The sequence below is a fragment of the Bactrocera dorsalis genome, chromosome 2 (assembly GCF_023373825.1).
Source record: "Bactrocera dorsalis isolate Fly_Bdor chromosome 2, ASM2337382v1, whole genome shotgun sequence".
NCBI classification, from domain to species: Eukaryota; Metazoa; Arthropoda; class Insecta; order Diptera; family Tephritidae; genus Bactrocera; species Bactrocera dorsalis.
In genome coordinates, this window is record NC_064304.1 from 76,947,416 (window position 1) to 76,970,450 (window position 23,035).

Here is a 23,035-nt window from a genome sequence, read left to right on the forward strand (position 1 = left end):
AAACAATAGACATCTGCCGCCGCACCGTCTGCTTGTCGAAACAATAGACATCTGGCGCCGCAGCCGTATGCTAGAACACTAACAGAGTCTGGCGCCGCGGCTGTCTGCTTGTCTGCATTTGGCGCCGTATAGCATTATGTTCTGGTAATTTCCAGACGCAATATTCTAGAAGGACACGTCGGCATCAGCGAGAAGTGCGTGGCTATATAAGCCGTGGCAGCGCCAACGTAAGCTAAGAGTAAACTGTTATAGTGTAGACGAGTTGTAAAATAAAGAGATTTTGTTGAAGTGAATTAAACGGCTTTTATTTGTCAATCCAGAGATACGAACCTAGTAAAGTAAAACTAGCAAAGAGTAAATTCGTAACAATTGGTGTCAGAAGTGGGATTGTCAAATAATCCAAATTCAAGATGGTTAAATTCGGAGAATTCAGCATTTGAAAAAAGAACTGGAGGAGCGTAAATTGCCGATAAGCGGGCAAAAGGCGGATCTGCAGGCACGATTACGTGAAGCAATGGAAGCGGATGGAATTAATGTGGACGAGTTCGAATTTGATGGGCCAGAAACTTCTACAAAGGTAGAAGAAAAAGTAGAAGAACAACGAACATCATCGAGTGTGGACATGAACATGCTGTTAGTGACTATACAGAAAATAGCTGAAAATACAGAAAATGCAGTGCAAACAGGAAATCGTTTGGCACAGCAAATAGCTGAAAATGCAGAAAAGGCAGTGCAAACAGAAAATCGTCTGGCACAGCAAATAGCAGAAAATACATCACAGTTAAAGTCTTGCCTTACACAACAAATGACTGAAAATAATACGCAGTTAGAAAAGCGTTTGGCACAACAGATTACAGAAAATAATACACAAGTGCAAGAGAAATTTTCAAAATTTGAAGACGAATTAAGCACTTTAAAAAATGACGAAGAAAATTTAAAATCTGAAGTTCTTCAGTTAAGTAATCGTGTGCGAGAACTGCAACTACATGGCCCTGCACCATCAACAAATAATCAAAGATTGAAGGCACCCACATTCGATAGAAGTATTCCATTTCAAATTTTCAAACTTCAGTTTGAAAAGACAGCAATGGCCAATAACTGGATTGCAACGGACAAAGTGGCGTCCTTGTTTGTATCATTGAAAGGACCTGCGGCAGAAATCCTTCAGACTATTCCAGACTGTGAACGGGACAACTATGAGGCATTGATGAGTGCGATAGAAAGACGATATGGTAGTGAGCACCGGAAACAAATATACCAGATCGAACTGCAAAATAGGGGTCAGAAATTGAACGAGTCACTGCAAGAGTTCGCAACTGAAATAGAACGACTGGCTCATTTGGCAAATGCAGATGCACCTGTGGATTACATTGAGAGGGTAAAAATTCAATGTTTCATAAATGGAATTCGTGATGTGGACACCAAACGCGCCACATATGCATTGCCAAAAAGAACGTTTGCTGAAACGGTTTCGTACGCCCTCACACAGGAAACAGCTTCCCTACTAAGTAAACCAGCACACAGAGTACAAAGAGTTGAAATGGAACAACCGGCGCTGATGGAAGAAATATTGAAGACTCTGAAGACAATTGCTCCACCGCGAGTAAATACAACAGGCAGATGTTTCAACTGTGGAAAAGCGGGTCACTTTGCCCGAAATTGCAATATAAAAGTAAACCCATCAAAACGGAAACAACCAACAGATAACGAGGACGGAGCATCCACATCTCACAAGTCGTTAAACTAAAACGGAACAGTTCAAAGGGGCGTGAGCTGCTTCCCACAACTATTTGCCCCGCCATCATCGATATCACAAATAGGCCGCCATGACAACAATCTTACTATCAACGGTATCGTAAATGGACGACTGTCAACGCTTACTTTGGATACTGGTGCCACACATTCAATTATCCGACCGGATGTGGTAAGAGGAACGGTTGAACCATTAATCGGTTGCAAGCTTCGCACGGCCACCGGGGAGGAAGCAGCTGTCGCGGGAAAAGTGTTTTGCGAAGTGATGATTGGTACCCTGGAAGTTAATCACACCTTCATCGTAGCAGAAATCACGGATGAAATTATAATGGGAGTAGATTTCATGATTGATCACGGGGTTACTTTGGATTTAAACAAGCAAAGGCTGTTTTGCCAGAACATGGAGATGCCTATAAACACCGGATATGTGACCAACGTTGAAAGTAAGAGGGTGATTGTTGATGATAATCAGAGTATTCCACCAAAATCTGAGGCGATTGTATGGGCTAAAGTGAATGGAGGAGGTGGGACTGAAAAATTGTGGATTGTGGAACCAACAAAAATAGATACACCCATATTGGTAGGAAGAACGCTTGTGAAAACTAGAGAAGACGCCACCATTCCGGTCAGAGTAGTGAATGAATTCAACACGCCTATAAGGCTGAAGAAAGGAGCAGTAATTGGACAGTGCCAGAATATAAGTGCAATAGCACGATGCGAACGGTCAGAACAGAAGCCTACTATTGAGCCACAGCAGATAAGTCCTACACTCCTAAACAATTTGCTGAATGAGGTGCATGGAAATGAAAAATTAAAAGCAGAAAAACTATTAGAAAAATACGCATCCATATTTGCAAACGAAGGAAACAACACAGGAAGAACGAGCATTGTCAAACATCGCATAAATACCGGAGACGCTAAACCAATCCGACAAGCTCCGCGTAGGGTTCCACTAGCAAAACGTGAGGATGCTAACAAAATTATTGAAGACATGCACAAAAACGGTGTAATCGAACCTTCAATAAGTCCATGGAGCTCACCTATCGTCTTAGTTAAAAAGAAAGATGGTAGCACCCGTTTCTGCGTAGATTATAGGAAGTTGAATGATGTCACAAAGAAAGACAGTTATCCTCTACCGAGAATCGACGATACCTTAGACACCTTGTCTGGAGCAAAATGGTTTTTTACATTAGATCTACAAAGTGGATATTGGCAAGTCGAGATTGATGAACGTGACCGCTTTCAGTATGGGCGACGGGCTATGGGAATTCTCTGTGATGCCATTTGGGTTATGTAATGCGCCTGCAACGTTCGAGCGACTGATGGAACATGTGTTAAAAGGACTCAACTGGAAGACATGTTTGGTGTATCTTGATGACATTATCATCATGGGAAAAAGTTTTGATGATCATCTGAAAAATCTAGAGGAAGTCTTTCAGCGAATAGCATCAGCCGGATTACTCTTGAATCCCAAAAAGTGTTCATTATGGAAGAAGCAGGTCACATATCTCGGACATAAAGTGTCAACTGAGGGGATTCACACCGAGGAGGGAAAAATAAAAGCAGTTAAAGATTAGCCTCAACCCACCAACATACATGAACTCCGCAGCTTCCTCGGCTTATGCACGTATTACCGCCGTTTTGTACCTGGATTTGCGAACGTGGCTAGAAGTTTACATGATTTAACAAAGAAGAATCGCCCGTTTGTATGGCAGTTGGAACAAGAAAAAGCGTTTGAGCAGCTTAAAGAACTACTATGTACGGCGCCGATGTTGGCTTATCCAATACCTGGAAAGAAATTCATCCTGGATACAGATGCGAGCGCTTATGGAATTGGAGGTGTCCTGTCTCAGCTCATCGACGGGCGAGAAAGAGTAATTGGGTATTACAGCAGAGTGCTCGGGAAACCAGAGAAAAACTACTGTGTGACGCGAAAAGAACTACTAGTTGTGGTAGAATGCGTAAAACATTTCCACAAGTATTTGTATGGACAACGATTCTTGCTGAGGACTGATCATGCAGCACTAAAATGGTTATTACAGTTTAAGAATCCGGAAGGCCAAATTGCACGATGGGTTGAAAGATTACTTCGAAACAGAACACGGAAGGGGGATTCGCCACAAAAATGCGGATGCATTATCACGTCGCCCTTGTCCACTGGAATGTAAACTTTGCTCCAAATCAGAGGGAAAAGAAGGTATAATCGACGTGCGATTACTGAATATAGAACCTGAGGATGATTGGACTCCTCACCGTATCAGAATCAATTAGCTGGAGGACCCTGATCTTGCAAAGCTGATAATAGCCAAAGAAAATGGGGTACGACCACCAAAGGAACAGATAAGTAGCGAGAGTCCAACGGCAAAAGCATATTGGGCCCAATGGAACAGCATAAACCTCGTTAATGGATATCTTCATCGTACCTAGGAAAGCGAAGATGGCAAACAGTCTCGTCTACTGATCATAGTACCGAAGTCCATGATCCCGAAAGTATTGAAAGAATATCACAATGGACCTAGTGGAGGGCACCTTGGGATTACAAAAACTATAGAGAAGATTAAACAACGGTTCTACTGGATCGGTTGTCGAGATTCCATAGCAGAATGGATAAGTAATTGCGTAGAGTGCATGGCAGCTAAAGGTCCTAAAGCCAAAAGTCGCGGTAGGCTACAACAGTACAACGTGGGATCACCATTTGAACGAGTCGCAATGGATGTTGCAGGTCCGTTCCCAACCAGTACGGCCGGAAACAAATATCTACTGGTTGTCATGGACTTTTTCAGTAAATGGCCAGAAGTATATGCCTTACCAAACCAAGAAGCGAAGACAGTAGCCGAAGCGTTTGTAGAAAACTGGATAACAAGGTTCGGAGTGCCCGTCGAATTACACTCAGATCAAGGCAGGAATTTCGAATCTAACATTTTCCAAGAAGTCTGTACATTATTGGGCATCCACAAGACACGGACAACAGCGTTACATCCACAATCAGATGGGATGGTAGAGAGATTCAACCGAACGCTCGAAGAACATCTGCGGAAAATCGTTGATAAAGATCAACGGAATTGGGACAAGTGCATCCAGATGTTCCTGTTGGCGAAGCACGAGACAACTGGTTACACGCCAGCGAAGATTATTTTCGGATCTGATCTGCGACTTCCTGCTGATCTTAAGTTTGGAACGAATCCTACAGCTGTAAGAAATTATGGAGATTATTGTTCCGCCTTAAAGGAAGAAATGAATGAATTGCATCTAATGGTAAGACAGCATACGCATCTAATGAGCAATAAGATGAAGGACCGGTTCGATCAAGCGGCAAATTCAAAAGGTTTTGAAGAAGGTGATCTGGTCCTGTTGTACAATCCACTTCGAAAGAAAGGCTTGTCCCCGAAACTGCAGACAGCCTGGGAAGGACCCTATATGGTGATGAAACGACTTAATGACGTGGAAAACCGCATACAAATAAATGGAAAAGCACGATGTAAAATGAAAGTAGTACATTTGGAGAGGCTCGCCCCATTTGGTTCAAGAGGATTTGTACCTAATCGAGACGAGGCTTTAGTGGATGGCAGTTTTACAAAAGTAGTATTAAGTTGTATTTGTATTGCTATATGCATCCCTTATTATGAACAATAGCTGTAGCTGGCGCCGCGGCTGTCTGCATGTCGAAACAATAGACATCTGGCGCCGCACTGTCTGCTTGAACAATTACAGAGTCTGGCGCCGCGGCTGTCTGCTTGTCTGCATTTGGCGCCGTATAGCATTATGTTCTGGTAATTTCCAGACGCAATATTCTAGAAGGACACGTCGGCATCAGCGAGAAGTGCGTGGCTATATAAGCCGTGGCAGCGCCAACGTAATCGATCAGTGCTAAGAGTAAACTGTTATAGTGTAGACGAGTTGTAAAATAAAGAGATTTTGTTGAAGTGAATTAACTCGCTTATTACACGCAGCAACTTTTGTTTCGGCAACTCTTGGTTTATAGGCGAGGGGGCGACGAGGAGAGGAGAATCGTGCCGAGTTTCCAGTGTTCAGCAACTCGCTTTGTGTTCTCATTCGTAGCAGTTCGCTGCGACGTTTTTCGGCATTCGTGTTCTTTCTTTCGTAGTACATAGTTGCATTTGAGTATATTTTTTTGAAATTAATATTTTGAATATATTTAAAAATTTTAATTTCATCTTTCGGCAAGTAATTTGCAAATATGTATACAGATATACATAATATAATACAAATATTTTAGAAAATGGAGTATGACGAAAAAATCGAATTAATTAAAGATATTGTGAAATGTATGGAGAAAGCCATACAAATTGATTCAGACGATAGTGAAAAGGGTGACATATGTATGCGAAAGTCTGTCATATAATCTTTGTTTTAATTTTGAATTATAAATAAAATGTATTTCTTAATTGACAGAAGTGATTAATATATGTGATAGAGTGTCCCAAATACCTATAAGGAAAAAGAAACGGCAATGGGTTAAAGTAAAGGGTAGACAATGGGTTAAAGTAAGGTGAAAGAGAATGAGAAAAAAACTCGAACAGAGTTGCGCAACACAAGTTGCTCGTGTGAAGGTAATGGGCGACAGCAAAAGAGAATCGCCCGAGAATTAGCAACTTTTGTCGCCTCGTGTAATAATAGACTAAACGGCTTTTATTTGTCAATCCAGAGATACGAACCTAGTAAAGTAAAACTAGCAAAGAGTAAATTCGTAACAGTATATATAACACCACTATTCTCGTGCACTCACAAATATCACCACCCTCACTATTGTGAGGTTGTTGTGAGCTGTTCGGTTTCCGTATCCTGAGGTGATTCCAAAAGCTCAAATGCTCACAATTACCTCACAAATTTGTGATGTCTGTAAGCAAACCTCACAATGCGTTGTGTTTGCTTTGTTATTTCAATATTTTTAAAGAAATTTGCAATTATTTTAATTAAATAGAATGAAGGAAGTTATAAATATAAGTTTTTCTTTAATACAATCAATATGTAACTTACGGTTTTTGTACACCTTACATCCTTCTAAGTATGAATAAAAAGAAATATACATATTTATGTTTAAATTATTAAGACAAAATTTTATTTGTAAATATGTATGCATGTGTTATTTTTTTGGTACTTATGCGAACAAAATATATATGTATATTTAAATAATATTTTAGAGAGACAGCTGTAACAAAAATGGCGCATCCTGGTGACATTGATCTTGACTCTCCTGGTGGTCTGAAAAAAAAATCAAATGAAATTCTTAATCTGTAAGGATGCTGTTATAGTCTCTACCTCAGGGAACACGAAATTTTTTTTTTGAAAAATGGCGACTGCCTGAAAATAAAAATCATTTCTTAAGGTTTTTTTTGAAATTCCTGAATTTTTTTTTAATATTACAAAAAAAAAATTTGACACGGTGCTGGTAGGAACGATAAAGGATTATATAAAAAGGTTCACACAAAATTTCAAGTAAATCGGTTGTATAAAACTTGAGATAATTCCGGTACCGCCTGGAAAAAGGAGTTTCGAGAAAAACGAGTTTAAAAAGGTGACTCAAAGCCGAACCGGGCTAGGTACTGCGTCACTAAAGTAACTGTAGCTCTTAAAATAATTTTAATTTTTAAAAATCTTTTGGAGGATATAAATATATAAAAAAAATCGAATTTTTCAAAATTCTAGAGTAGAATACCCCCTTAAAATATGCTCATCATTCTATAGAATTTATATTTAATGCTTAAATACTAACACGACATCTCAATTGCTATAAAAGTTACACAACTCCCTAAGATTTATGTTAATAAAACAAGAGTTTATTACTGTATCTACTGAGCTAAGTATTTCACCTTTCTGACTTTCGTAAGATTTCGATTTAAGGGCATGCACCTGGAATGTCCGCTGACTTAATTATGTCCTCGTAAAAGAAAATGCTAACTGCACCGCCGTCCAAGAAGTGCTATGTCCTTGTGGCATTTATTGCTGTGGCCATATAAAGAAGAAGTCATGCCCAATTGACGCCAAACAGCGGAAACTGGTGTTTACGCCTATAAAGAAGAAGAAGGAAGGTAGACTATTACTGGCGAAATCTTTCAGACCAATAAATCAATCTTTCGCCCTACGAAAGAGTAGGAAAAGATGATTGATTATGAAATAAGGCCGAAGACGTTAAAAACTGCATGCCTGCATACGAACCAACTTGCTTACAAAGCAGGTAGATCAATTAATATTGCTCTGCTCCACTTAACTTTTGAGATACACAGTTCGCTGGAAGGAGGGAAAGTAATGTTATACTAGACATCCTAAATGTGCGAGTGCTTTAAAAGTATCGGCTGCAGCGACTCCCCTGTATTTGCGGGTCGGGTATTATGTATACATTCACGAAGGCTGCAACTAAAGCCATGTTAGAACTCACACACCTTCACCTAGTAATTGGTCATTTAGCCAAATATACCAGAAGGTTTTGAAAATGCTAAGGTAATCTCATCCCAACGTCTGAAGAACTTTAGTGGCCCTTCTCAAAAAAAAGGATTACCAAAAGAGTGAACTTCGCAAGGAATTTAACGCAACTATCGCAGCGAAGGTGTAGCCATTATGAGCGACAGTCAAGGGATATTTAAAGCGATTTTTCTACGAGATAAATTCGCTACTGCTGTAGGAATGTATTGAAGGACTCATAGTCTTTTAAATCATAGCAAAGTGCATTTTTTCAGGGTGCTCGGTTACAAACATATAGCCGGGAATGAACACGCTGATGAGCTTGCACGCTCCGCATAGTAGTACTCACCGATCCAAACGTGGTAAGACCTTAACCCTTTTATTCTGGTTTGCCTTCAAACTATTAAGGAGCCTGCAGTAATACCTAGCTGTATATTGGAATTTGTCAATATGATGGTGCTAAGTGAAACGTTTTGACTTAGGTGGGGACAGAAGTGTAGTAGTGGCCCATCTTGTAGGGTTCTTTCTTGAAAATATTGTTACAAAAAGTAGTATTAAGTTTTATTTGTATTGCTATATGCATCCCTGATTATGAACAATAGCTGTAGGTATATGGAATAGCATTTGTCTTGTTGTAGACATCTGGCGCCACGGCTGTCTGCTTGTCGAAACAATAGACATCTGGCGCCGCACTGTCTGCTTGTCTAGTTAAACAATTGCTGAGTCTGGCGCCGCGACTGTCTGCTTGCGTCTGGCGCCGTATAGCCGTATGTTCTGGTAATTTCCAGACGCGATATTCTAGAAGGACACGTCGGCATCAGCGAGAAGTGCGTGGCTATATAAGCCGTGGCAGCGCCAACGTAATCAATCAGTGCTAAGAGTAAACTGCTATAGTGTAGACGAGTTGTGAAATAAAGAGTTGTTGAATTAAATTAAACAGTGTTGATTTTATTTGTCAATCCAGAGATACGAACCTAACAAAGTAAACTAGCAAGAGTAAATTCGTAACAATATCATATCTGTATTGAATAAGTAAGATTTTAAATTCTTTTCTTCAAAGCATATCTGTATTCACATCTATAATTTCTCGAAATCTTACCAAGCTCTTGAACTGGGTAAAATTCTGACTTTTAATTTCACCACGTCAAAAGTCAACATTTCACTTACATCTGTTAGAATTTGCATTTTTCGACTATTTGGCAACTAGCCGAAGTAGCAAATTTTCTTGGCTTAAAGGGTGTAATTGAATGAACATGTTGGTTTCTAAAAGTGGGGTGAACTATAAACATATTTGGTAATTTTGCAGCAAATTGGAACATAGAAATTTAAATATTGGCAACACTGATATGTGCAGGAAATCGATAGATTAGTTTTGAACATTACTAAATTATACCGATGCTAAATTTTTGCTGCTGTCGAGAACGGAAGCTTTATTTTGGAAAAATTGTGGCATTGTTGAAGATATAATCCGTTCTTCGGGAGGAAGCTGGGAAAGGAGTATATATAGGTGTACTAAATAAAAATTTATCGTCCTTGTAAAGTGGTGTATAGCTTGATTTAAAAATGTCTGAATTGCAATCCTCTTTGCTATTAAAAAAACAATTAGCAGGTGAGTGATTATTTTGTATATATTAAACTCTTTCACCAGTATATTCCCATTTCAATAATATAAAGAAGTAATTTTCATAATGTTTAGTGAAATTCTGTTTCGCTCTGTATTAAATCTTAAAAGTGAAGGTTGTGCAGACACAAGGAAAAACGGTATTCTATATACATACATATGTATGTATGGTCGGTATGTACTGCCATTAATAATGTAATTTATTTTGAAACTATTTTAAGCCTTTTGATACAGTTTATTGATATTTGTTTGTGATCTTTACATATAATATTTTTTATTTAACGGGATGTAATGTAATATTACTGTGGGAATAAGGAAATTTTCTTTTAAATAGGTTAGGTAGGTTTCAACATGATGCTATATCTCGTTGGCAATATAAATTGACATGTGGTACATCATTTTTATTATGCCGTGGAAATTGTGTATTAAGTTAGCTAAGAAATTTGTAACACAACAAAATTTAAGAGACTATAGAGAGTCTATGCATAAATCATCAGCGTGACGGGCTGTGTCGATTTAGTCATATACGTTCGTCTGTAGGTCTGCATATAAGTATGCGTAAAAATCCCTCAGTTTTTGAGATATTTATCTGAAATTTTACACACTCTCTTTTGTCCAAAAGAAGTTATTTATTAGATCCACCATATCATAACTACCATACTAACTGACTGATCAAAATCAGGTCGATGAATGGCAAATTTTTTAATAGCTGGGATTTAGAATGCCGTTGAGAATTCGTAATATGTAATATTTATCCAAATATGCTTTACTAATTTATTTCTAAACATTTATTTTATATTAAATAGTTTTCAAATCGTTACAAATATAACTTCTTTTCAAATGCGACCAAATTCTATGTACATATACAGTGGCTCACAGCTTATTTCATGCAATATAAATTTTTGTTTATATTGCCATAAAATGAAAAGTAAGATTTGAGTAAAATGGGTCCCCGTACAACGATTCAGCAACGAGAATTGGTCAGAAATCATTTCAAAAATGGAAACTCACAGCGAAAAATTGCTGAGATTGTAAATTTAAGTAGTGGTACAGTGCAAAATATAATTGAGCGTTTCGTGCATGAAGATCGCAATCAAAAAATTTTCAATCATTTAAATTTTTTCTGTAGCTCTTGTCATTTACGAGATATATACAAAAAAATGCGAAATCCTTGGAAAGATCGAGTTTAGAGCCCCGTACTACCTCGCCGGTGTGGTTTGCGACTTTGTTGCACTGGGCACTTTTGTAGAGTGAACAATTCTGAGAAATATGGGTCTAAAGTCAAAGCGATGCCATGAAATACCTCTGATCTGTAGGAATTTAAAGATAAAAGCTCACGATTGTAGTGTATTTTCCATGGAAAATTTTTACAGGCCTTGGTCCAATTCCTAATGTTAATATTAAGAGCTAAAAATGTTTAGGGTATTTCCAAGGAAATTTCGTGATGGGACTGAAAAAAATTAATAGTTCAATAAAAAAAAGCACCCTAATATATACATATATATATATATATATATATATATATAATATTCTTCTATTTTTTTTTTCTATAAGAAAAAATAGAAAACTGCATGTAGGAGGACCTTCCCGTTACAATTAAGAATTCATATTTGGAGAGGCTTTCTCGCTACCAACTACTTGAAAAAATATCTTGTTCCTTAGATTTTGTAGGAAATTGAATGCTCTACAGAAAGGTTTGCTATGATTTTTTCGTAAACCCAACCGTTTAAAAGATATTAACAGTTAAAGTTTGATTATTTTTGGGAAAATTTTTTATGAATTTTATAACTCAATGAAAAAAATCATTATGAATGATGAAACTAAAAGGTTTTTGGAGAGGCTTTCTTAGAGGTGTCTAGGAACCAGAGTCCTGCACGAGTAATTAAAAAGTAACATGTTAGCAAGCGGCGATGCCGATGCGGCGAGTACACGCTACGTAACGGTACTTTGGCATCGTGGGCATCGGCATCGAGGGTATCGGCATCGCGGGCATCGCCGATTACTAACATGTTACCAGTGGTCGGCATTTCTTAGAACAATTGTGGAAACTAACTTCACACGTACGCTTACGCTCTATCGCAGAGCCGCTCAAAATTTTTCATGCCTATACTCGGAGTATAGGCAAACAAATGCAGTCGAAGCATGTACGCTATGACGCTAATTCTGCCAGCGTCAAAAATACACTCGAAATACAGGAATTCAGTTTCGAATAAGCATATAGAGGACTTAATGAGAATCAAAACTTACGATCTTGAAGTCGATATGGAAAAAATCATGGAAAGTTAAAAAAATTAACTTAAAATTATTGTTGTTCTTAATTGCTTTTTTAATCAAAAACCATAATTTTTTATTTTTTTCTAAATTTTTAATAACAAAATAACCAAATAGCACGATTTCACTCAGTGTACTAAGCAAGCGCGCGCACACAATCATACGCTAGCAGATATCAAATGTGTGATTGTATGCGTTGGTAAATAAATTGCGCATTATTTTGAGCGGCTCTGCTCTATCGTTCAGTCGTTGTCGAGCCAGCAACGAATTAACATCATGTAAGACTATAGCGTTTCATTTACCATTGACGATACCAGATAGTAATCGTACGATGCCACGATGCCGCGATGCCGATGCGCAATGTTACCTTCACATCGTGGTAATCGTCAGAAGTGTTACTTAGTAACGTAATCGTACGATGCCTACCTTAATCGTGCAGGCCTCTGCTAGGAACCTATTTTTCAGAGTACCGGCAGTATTACGATTCTTGGGGCGCGGCGATTTGATGGTACGGATGGATTTCGAGATATTTCACTTTAAATTTAAAAAATTTGTTAAAACAATGCTCGATATTTCACTATGTTTAACCCACTTTTCACACATTTTTTAATTAATATATATATATAATATCACTGTAGACATTCGTATATATCAAAAATTTATATTAATTGTATATTTTTTAAGAAAATAAATATACTTTAAAACAATTTTGCACATTCGAAGTTTCAAGCGATTTGTGCGTTTACATTTATGACAAATAGCAGTGTTGCCATACTTTGTGTCCTGAATATATAATCAAAAATTTGTTTTATATATTTATATGATATATTTATATATACAGTGGCGGACAAAAGTCTACATACACCCCCTGTTTTCTTCGATGTGAGAGTACAAAAAGTTTTTAGAAAAATGTATTTATACAGTTTTATTCTAATATTTATTATAATAACAATTAACTAAAAAAATCCATTATTTAACATAAAACAACAAATTTATGGAAGAAAAACTCAAAAATTGCTTTGACAAAAGTCTACATACAGTTCAAATCTCATACTTTGTACATTGTTATATTAACAGTAAGGTAACGTTAGCTTTTTTCTTTTATTTCAATATGTTTATTGTTTGATATTTATTGAATGTAGTTGTGGTTTAAACACTTTAATAGCTATAATGGCTCCGTGAAATGAAATATCAATTGATGTAAGAAATTTGGTGATAAATGAAAGAAAAGAAAAAAAATCATATGGTGAAATTTCTAAAATTGTAAACTTGAGTCGAGCAACAGTACAGACAATTCTAAAAAACTTTAAAAATAATGATTCCAACGAAAATAAACCGCGCAGTGGACCCCCAAAAAAACAATCTCGTAGATACGTCAGCCTGATTCTCAACGAAGTAGACCAAAATCCAAAAGTAAATGCTCCAAATATAGCCGAACGCATAGCGAGTACGTCACAAATGAGTATCCAACCAAGAACAATAAAAAAAAACTCTAATTGATAACGGATTCCACAGTAGAACACCACGGAAGAAACCTTTTATTTCTGAAAAAATCGGAAAATTCGTTTAAAGTTCGCCAAAAAACACAAAGAAAAGGAAATGGATTTTTGGAAAAAAGTTTCATTTACAGATGATTCTAAATTCACTCTTTTTGGTAGTGATGAAAGTGCTAAAATTTGATGGAAAACTAACGCCGCGCTTGAACCGAAGAAAGTAGTATCAATTGTGAAGCTCGGTGGCGGCAGCGTAATGGTTTGGGGAGTTGTTGCGGCCTCTGGAGTTAGAAATTCGGACTTTATTGAAGGTGAAATGGACGGTTATAAGTATAAGTCTCTGTTGGAACATAATTTGAAGCCTTTGGCGGTTAATTTAGGGCTCGGTTCCGGTTGGATATTTCAACAAGATAACGATCCGATGCATGCGGCGCAAATTGTCAAGGATTGGTTGCTTTATTATACTCCAAGTCAATTAAATACACCACCTCAAAGTCCAAATATGAATATTATTGAGCATGTCTGGGAGATTTTGGAGCGTAGAATTAGAAAGAACCAAATTTCTAGCTCTGCTCTACTCTAAGAGCGCATATTGGGACCTTGGAACAGCATTACATTTGCAGCGTTGACAAATTTAGCAGAATCAATGCCACGGCGTCTTCAAGCAGTTATAGATACCAATGGGGACCCAACTAAATACTAAAACGTCTTAATAACTAGCATTTTTTACAGTTTTTCGCACTGAACTAAGATATTTTTGTACTGTATGTAGACTTTTGTCAACACAATATTTGAGTTTTTATTCCATAAATTTGTAGTTTTATATTAATTAATGGATTTTTTAAGTTTGTTGTTATTAGAAAGAAGATTAGAATAAAACTGTATAAATACATTTTTCTAAAAAGTTTTTGTACTCTCACATCGAAGAAAACAGGGGGTGTATGTAGACTTTTGTCCGCCACTGTACATATAAGGTGTTCGATCGATGAGGGTTATTTTTTTTGAAGCGCGGCCGAAGGCTGCCAGTGCAGAAAGTAGTTCGACACAAAGGAACTATGAATATCCCGGTGTTCGATCGATTAGGGTTATTTTTTTTGAAGCGCGGCCGAAGGCCGCCAGTGCAGAAAGTAGTTCGACACAAAGGAACTATGAATATCCAGGTCTTTGATCGATGAGAGTTATTTTTTTTGAAGCGCGGCCGAAGGCCGCCAGTGCAGAAAGTAGTTCGACACAAAGGAATATTATTTTTTATCTTTATTTATCAATTAACATCAATATACAAAAACCATTTGTACCATTTTATTTATATATGTTAAACAGAAAAATTTTTAATAGTTTTTTTAAAAGACAATATGTGGCAACACTGGTATTTGTCATGACATGTAAAGAAAAACAAAACAAAATAACAGTGAATTGCATGTAAAATTGTGGAACTTTTGAAGTGAAATATCTCGAAAACTATGCGTCTGAGGACGTTATATATGTATATATTTTTTAATCCTGAGGACCTCCTCTATCCATCGGTACCATCAAATCGCGGCCCCGCAAGAGTCGTAATCGTGCCAGAGTACCAAACGAAAAAAAACCTTCGCGTTACAATTAAGAACTCATATTTGGAGAGGCTTTCTCTAGAGGTGTCTAGGAACCTATCTTTCTGAGTACCAAACGAAAAAAAAAAAATTTTTTTAATCACTAATATATATGTATGTATATTCTTGACCTGGAGGACCTCTATCTGTACGTGCCCATTTCAACTCGGAAATTCTAAAATTTACCCAAAATTGCCATACAAGAAAACGATTTCGATTTATTTACGTAGATATAATATAGTAATTTGGTTAAAATAACATCTTCGAATATTTCATCGTTGAGTTAGAAAAAAATCCATCCCAAATTTCATGAAGATATATCGTCAAACGCCCATCGTTCAGTTTGCATGGCAGCTACTTATGTATATGTTATAGTGAGAAAAGGACGTGTGTAAAATTTTAGGTCGATATCTCAAAACTTTGGGACTAGTTTGCAATATGCACAATATATTATATGTCGTCACCTGAAATGCAAAATAACGTAACAACATTTTCGGAAATTTACAGTGGCATGAATGAAACACGAAATAAAATTTAACATGAGTGAAACAAAAATTTTAATATTGGTTGAAACAGGTTTACATATATCTGACCGCAGAACCTAATAATGTTGAACTTATGTAATATTATGTATGTAATTTGAAGTAGTGAAGCGTAATCAATAAGACACTCAATTTCGAATTTTTTGATGATACGTTATTTTGCATTTCAGGTGACGATATGTACTTTAATGGTCTCTGACGTTCCCATTTGGGTGTTTCAAACATCGTGGAGAAATTAATATACCCTCTTTAAGTTATAAAAATTAAATTATACAGCGAATACAAAACCCATAATCGTGTGTTAGACCGAACAGGGTTACTTTTGGCTGGGATTTAGAATAGCATGCCCCGATCTCGGGATTAAAATAGAGAAAGTTCTCCATATTAAGAAAAAATATATTTTTTTTATTACAGCTGACTTAAGGTGTTGAGATATCTGCTTTTAAAATTCAAAACTCAACTATTTAAAGTGCGTGTTTCTATGATTTATTTTGAATTTACCAAATATTTTTATGTATATGCGCTAACACTTCGTTAATTCGTTTTTACACATCCATTTCATATTATAATATTTTATTCAATATATACATTTTTGTTCAATGCTTTTTATTTATTTAAAAAAATATGTACTGTCATGGACAGAGTAATAGCGCACTTTGAGAATGTAATAAAGCGACGTATATTTTTCATATAAACTGAAAACAAATAATATTATTTTATTAGCATCGCATAAAGTCAGAAATAAATGAGTTATTTACAAAAATTAAAAAGCTTTATCAATTTCCAGTTTCCCATTGCGTGTTAAGGCCTAGACACAGAAATGGCACGGTAGTCCGGTTCTGTGGAAATTAAATAAATTTATTAGAAAACTAATAAGTATTATAGCGTTTAAGCATTTACAACGTTAGTATTTTGTTGTGTGCCCGCAATTTTTCAAAATTACTTGGCATCGTCGGGGCAGCTCTCCATTAATATATGACATCTCTTCCATGCCTCCTTGATTCCAGTCCAAAATTGTATCTTAACGTCGTTCTATAAATTTTTAATCGGGTTTGCATAGGGATTTTGGCTGTCCAGCTGAGGACTTCAATACGAGTACTTTCTGCATTGACGCAATTCTTCACACTTTTAGTTGCTCGCACATCACTGGCATCGATTTGAACACGAAAGGTTCCATGGTATTTTTGAGAATGTTTAGGTCAGCAAATAGGTTCATTCTGTCATCTATCATTACCAAAGTTCAAACACCGTACCAGGAAAACTCTCCCCAGACCATTACGCTACGTCCGTCGTGGTTAACAGTTCTTTTAGTGTATCTGGAGTTATACGCCTAACACCTGGGACGATGGACAAATGGTTTTCCATCCGATTCGATACGGTTCCAATTAGTTTCATCGCTCCACAGGATCCTTTTCCAAAACTTGACGTCCTTTTCTAAATGTTCTTTAGCATAGTCCAGCCGTGCTGTTATGTTCTTTTGGACGGGATTTTTTTTTCGACCAATTCGTCCAAACAACTGACTATCATTTAGACGTCTTCGCACAATTCTACTGGATACGTTAAGCTCTAATTCGTTGTTTATTTCCGATATGATTAAAAAGGATCAGCCTTACTTTTTCTGTTGATTACTCTCTGCAAGTTCCTTTGCTTTATGCCCAGGAGCTTTGCGGATTATTTTTATTTCTGAGCAAATTTAGATCACTTTTTTGCTAATTAATAATGAATATTTTTTCAAATAACTAAAAGCGTGCTATTACATTGCTCAATCAAATTTCGTTACTGTGCGAAATAAAAAAGGAAACATGATAACGGCATACGCTGACCGTTATAATTTGTGGAATACACGAACGTGTAAAATTGTTAGGCTTCACTTTCTTTATAAATCTGAAAACTTAATTGAATATCTTATTTTTTTTTCTTTGTCTATGACTGTAGTTTAAATAGTTAAAACTTTAAATGCAAATATATCGAAAACTATAAGTTTCTCGCGGTTCTATATACATATATTCTTAATCTGGAGAATATTCTAAAGTTTTCCATTAACGCGGTACTAAAGAAATAGTAACTTTTTTTTTTTTTTTTATTAAATATGGTTTAATACTTCAATTCGAGTTTAAAAATCAATAAGCTCAACAGACCAATGCAGGGACGCCTGAAAGAAAAAAAAGAAAAATGAGTTGATTGAAATTGCTTATGTAAATAGACAGTGTGAGATATAGGCAAATAAAAACAAAATTTATCTTGATATTGCTGATAAATTATCTGTAGCTTTTATTGTTTTGTTGCCTTGATATGTACTTCAAACTGCATTCTACATACATTTGCTGCTGCAACAGCACCAAACATTTCACTGAAGGAGTATTATATGCCTCCTGTTGTGTACATTGGACTGTCTATGATACAAATGTAAAACTAAAAACAAAAATTAAAATGAATATAATACAAGAACAAGAATAACTAAACAAACCAAAAACAATCTCTTGCATTTTCCGAGTATAATTAATTAAGGATAAATGATAAAAACAAAATTAAATTTATATTAAGAACTAAGTTTTAATATATTCCATGGTCATTTATAATATAAGCAGTAAGAATTCTTTAATTTACTTACTTATATTAAGGTTCCTTCCAGAGTGAACACCAATTTAAACCTAAATTCACTAAATTTACATGTAGTAAGTTAATTTTGGTACATTCTGGAAATGTTTTAACTTGGCATTCATTAGAAGGTTATTGGTAATAAGTTATCCCTATCTTTCATAGTTTTGTTATAATATTGGTATCGTCTTAGCACTTAGAGGTGGGAGGGTTATAGTTCACCCCGATTGCGTAGATCCGACTGTTTAACGCCTATGATATGAATGTAAAATTACAAAAGAAAATAAAAATCAGTATATGACAAAAATATATTATATAAATCATAATAACTGCACAATAAATTATTAATTAATAAGGGTTTATACATTTAAATTTGTAAGTTATTGATACTTATTATTAAAAATTTTTCCCTAAAAATACCCCCTATTCTGGTTTAGAAATTCGAAAACATCGATTGTTTTTTGCATATTTTTATAGTATAACCCTTCAAGAAAATGTCCCTAAGAGGATTTTTCGGAATCCAAATTAATTCCAGCTAATTTTGAGACGCGCTGACAAAACAGTTTCGCAGCCTTTCGCAAACTTTATACTCGTTTTTCTCATAACTAATTTTCTAGAAACAGTGTGCATGATATCTCAAGTTCTACTCAACCGATTCACATGAAATTTTACACAGATCTTTCTGATACATTATAGTATCGCACTACAAAGAGCTTTCCAAGGTTTTTTATTTAAAAAAAATTCCAAACCACAAAAAACGGAAAATACGAAACTTTTTTTCAAACCTCCACCGTTTTGTAATTTTTTTTTTTCAAAAACGTTTCGTAGTGCGATAACTTCACTTTTACTCTTCAAGGATTTCGCATAAATTTTAATTTTAGGTCACGGAAAGGATTTATATCCTACACACCAGAACAAGCCATTGTTTCATCAGTCTCTACTTCGCGGACCTACAATTTTTTAAATTAAATTTTTTTTTTCTATATTTATGTTTTGTATTCCTAGAATATCAATAAAAAGCATGTAAAAAAATTGATAGTCAAAATAATTTTTGATTTGATTGATAGCGACTCCAATCTAAACGCGTTTTCTCAATATCGTGCTTATCAAAACGGTTTCCACTCTCAAAGGAAGAGTTTTGAAGATGTTTAGTTCCAATTTTTCGCTATCGCGCTATGGAAGGTTTTATTTTTTTTAACGTTCCAAATTCGATCTTTTTTGTTCAAACCGCCGTCATCTTGTCAAATTTCAAAAAAATAAAAAAAAAAGGTTCCATACCGCGATAGCGGCTTTCCTACAGATTAATAATATTTTTGAAACTTTTGTCGGACCTTTTTTACGTGTCATCTTAACAATTTATTTAATTATTATACACCCAATAATTAAGCATAAAAAAATCATTTTGTATTCGTCATGAAAATATTTATTTATAAAAAAATCCCATTGATTAGTTAATTCCAATATTAAAAAAATCGCGGAAATCAGTGATTTTTCGTAAGGTCACACTGAGACAAAAAATAATAGTTATTATATTTTATAATTAAAACTAAAAAATGTTCCTTTCCTTCATGGTCAGAAACACATATACTATATATGCATAAGTATTAGGGTGTGTCATTCTGAGGCAACCTTTTTTTTTCAACTGAAAAACAGGCTCAAAACTTTCGAAAATGTGTAAATAAAAGTCACTCAAAAGATGAGCCCTTAATATTAATATTAAGAGGTGCCTATTTCAAATTTTCTGTTTTCCATATTATTCCGAAACATCGATTATTTAACGAGAAAACTCGATTCTCGAGTAGAATCGGAATCGAGTTTACCATCCCTACTGGCAGCCATCGCGTGCACATATAAAACCTCCGCACAATAACCACCACAAAAAAAAATTATTTTTTTCCATGTTATTTATATGGAAAACAGAAAATTTGAAATAGGCACCTCTTAATATTAATATTAAGAGCTCATCTTTTGAGTGACTTTTTTTTTACACATTTTCGAATGTTTTGAGCCTGTTTTTCAGTTGAAAAAAAAGGTTGCCTCAGAGTGACACACCCTAATATGTATGATGTAGTAATATAAATTTTTTTATTTTTTGAGCACTATACAAACAAGTCAAAAAATTTTTAATTTTAAACTTTTTGTTTTGCCTTTGCGATTTCAAAGTAATATGAAATAACTCTTATTTTGTAAGGGAAAAATCAAAATCTAATGACTATTTGGTGAGAAAAAATATAAATTTAAGAATAACTATTAAACTTGGTTTTCCCGCTCATTTCCGCAATACCGTTACAGTCCCTGCTTAAATCTTAAATTCAAAGCTGGGCATAAAAACTGTTCAGTAGGAAAGTTTGAACTATGAGCCAAAATATCCATCCAAGAAAAAAAGTGAAAAGGAACGTTTGTTTGCATTTGTAATAAGCGATAAAATAAATGGGTCAGCTTTAGAATACCGTCCCAGATTTCAAAATAAAATGAATATGTTCGGATAGAGGAGGTTCTCCAGATCAAGAATATACATATAAAGTTATAGCCGTGCAAAAGAGGTAATGACGGGCAATGGAAATATTTTTTGCGAGATACAATTGCAATAAACTCGAAAACGTTACGGGTTTGGTAGTAGAATACGTTTGGTGTAAAAATGTTGCCACATACACGACGATCCGTTTGTAAAACTATTAGAGACAATAAAATTTAGGAATAAGCCATTAAGCACTTTTGTTAATGTTTTGTTTTGTTTTAAATTCGAATAATTTCTTTATATTTATCTAGGCTTTTTATCCTGTTTTGGGTATAATCTATTTTCTTTAGCTCTTTTAGTTCATTTAGAAAAGATGTCGATAAGGTAACACAGATTATTTGACAGTTTACAACCCTTTAGTTGTTAAATAAATATAGTTGAACAATATATTTTTTTTTTAATATATATTTATTTGCAATCTATCAATTGACAATCAGCAAATTTTTTAAATACATTAATAGTGACAGGATTGATTGTTCTCCATTGAGACTAATCAATATATTCTTAAATTATTTTATTTGCTTAAAGTTCTTAAAACTACTTAAAATCTATCTGGAAGATCCAAAATGTGAGTTCGTTTTAAGCGTCTAACATCTATACTGTTGTCTAGTAAATTTATTGCCAGTAAATTTTCATGACGTTCGTTGTTCGTGGTTGTGTACGGTTGATTTTTTCATATCGAGCGCACATATGTATACGTACTCGCTGCATAACTTCTCGTTACTTGGTGTACGCGCAATTTAACCTAGCTTTGACATTTTGAGCTTCAATTCGTTACACTTTCCACGTGTTTTTTATACTTTTCATTATAAAGTTTAATCCACAATTTAATCGGTTAAGAACGTAAATTCTTACGCAATGCCCCCTGGGGCCAACAGGCTGGGGGATAATAGGTTTGCACTATTATCCCCGGGTCCAAAAAACAAGAGGAAAAAGCCAGAAAATTCAACGCTGGAATTCTTCCCGGAATTACTTATTTCTAAGAAGGATGATCCCAAGTACCTCGTAATCAAATCACAGGACACCAGAAAACCTATTGCATCCACTTCTTGCTTTGCAGTACATAAAGGTATTCAGGCCATAAGCAAAGACATTAACAAAATCACATTGCTTCGTGACGGCAGCCTACTTCTTTTGGTCAAGAACTAAAAAATCGTTGACAAATTTTTACAAACCACACATCTTCCCGGAGCTGGTGCTGTTGAGATATCTCTTCACAACTCTCTGAACTCAGTAAAGGGTACAATTTACGCTCCATTTATCTGTCAGCTTGTTGATTACGAAATAATTGATGGTCTAAAAGATCAAGGAGTATCTGATGTTCATAAATTTACCAAGATAAACAATGGTGATCGTGTACCTACTGGTGCTTTATTATTAACTTTTGATAAATATACTTTACCTAGTCGTATTGAAGTTGCATGATGTACCCTCGATATCCGTCGCTACCATCCTAATCCCATGCGCTGCAAGAATTGTCAGCTGCTGGGTCATTAGAATTAGAATTAGAATAGTTAATTGAGGTAATGCACCGCGACCTAGGGTCTATTGTGCCCTCTCCTATATCACATGACCTTACAGAGCCCCAGCAGCCTGAACAGTTCCAGCAGTTTGCCGGGCTCAAGCGAGGTGATGTGATCCCTGCTGATATAAACAGAATCCAGGGCTTTAAGCCTTCTCCCACAGATTGCTGTGCAATCCAGGATCAGGTGTGCTGGTGTCTCCTGTTCCAGGTCGCAGAACCGGCAGTTGGCACAGGAGTCCATGCCCATGTTGGACAGATGCTTCCTGAGCCTACAGTGCCCTGTGTATATTGCGACGAGGAGACGGAATTTCTCACGGGGTAGGTTAATTATTTCTTTAAACCTGAAGAGATTGTACCCTCCCAGAAGCAGTTTAGCGTGGCGCATATTTGCTGCCTGCCGCCAGTGCCGCTCTCTTTCTCTCCTCCGTTTCTCTACTCCTTAAAGAGTGTGGGGTCCTACCGCTATGTATGGCTCTGGTCCCAACATCTTGGACGCTGCTGCCGTGCGGGCCAGCTCGTCGGCCTTCTCATTTCCTTCTACTCCCTTGTGCCCTGGAACCCAGATTAGGTGTACCCGATTGCACAAGGACAGGCGGTTTAGCCTTTCTATACATTCCTCGACTAAAAGCGATTTGGTCTCGTACGATAGGATCGCTTTTAGTGCCGCTTGACTATCACTAAGAATAGCTATGCGCTGGTTGCGATA

The 23,035-nt window shown here is 36.0% G+C and overlaps 1 protein-coding gene across 5 annotated transcripts in view; it reads left to right on the forward strand.

Annotated features, from left to right (window-relative positions):
• Positions 1-23,035, forward strand: part of LOC105231136 (ubiquitin-conjugating enzyme E2 G1) — a 539,049-nt gene that overhangs the window by 473,680 nt on the left and 42,334 nt on the right. For 3 of the 5 annotated variants that reach the window (XM_049449919.1, XM_049449918.1, XM_049449920.1), the window contains 2 exons: positions 8,881-9,781; positions 15,859-21,940. Coding sequence is in view for 1 of the 5 variants with exons in the window: in XM_011212266.4 (XP_011210568.1) it covers positions 9,736-9,781 (46 nt within the window). In the remaining 4 variants the exon portion in view is untranslated. Of the gene's footprint in view, positions 1-8,880; positions 9,782-15,858; positions 21,941-23,035 lie in introns of those variants that run through there. The other 2 variants (XM_029553129.2, XM_011212266.4) reach the window with 2 other exon arrangements.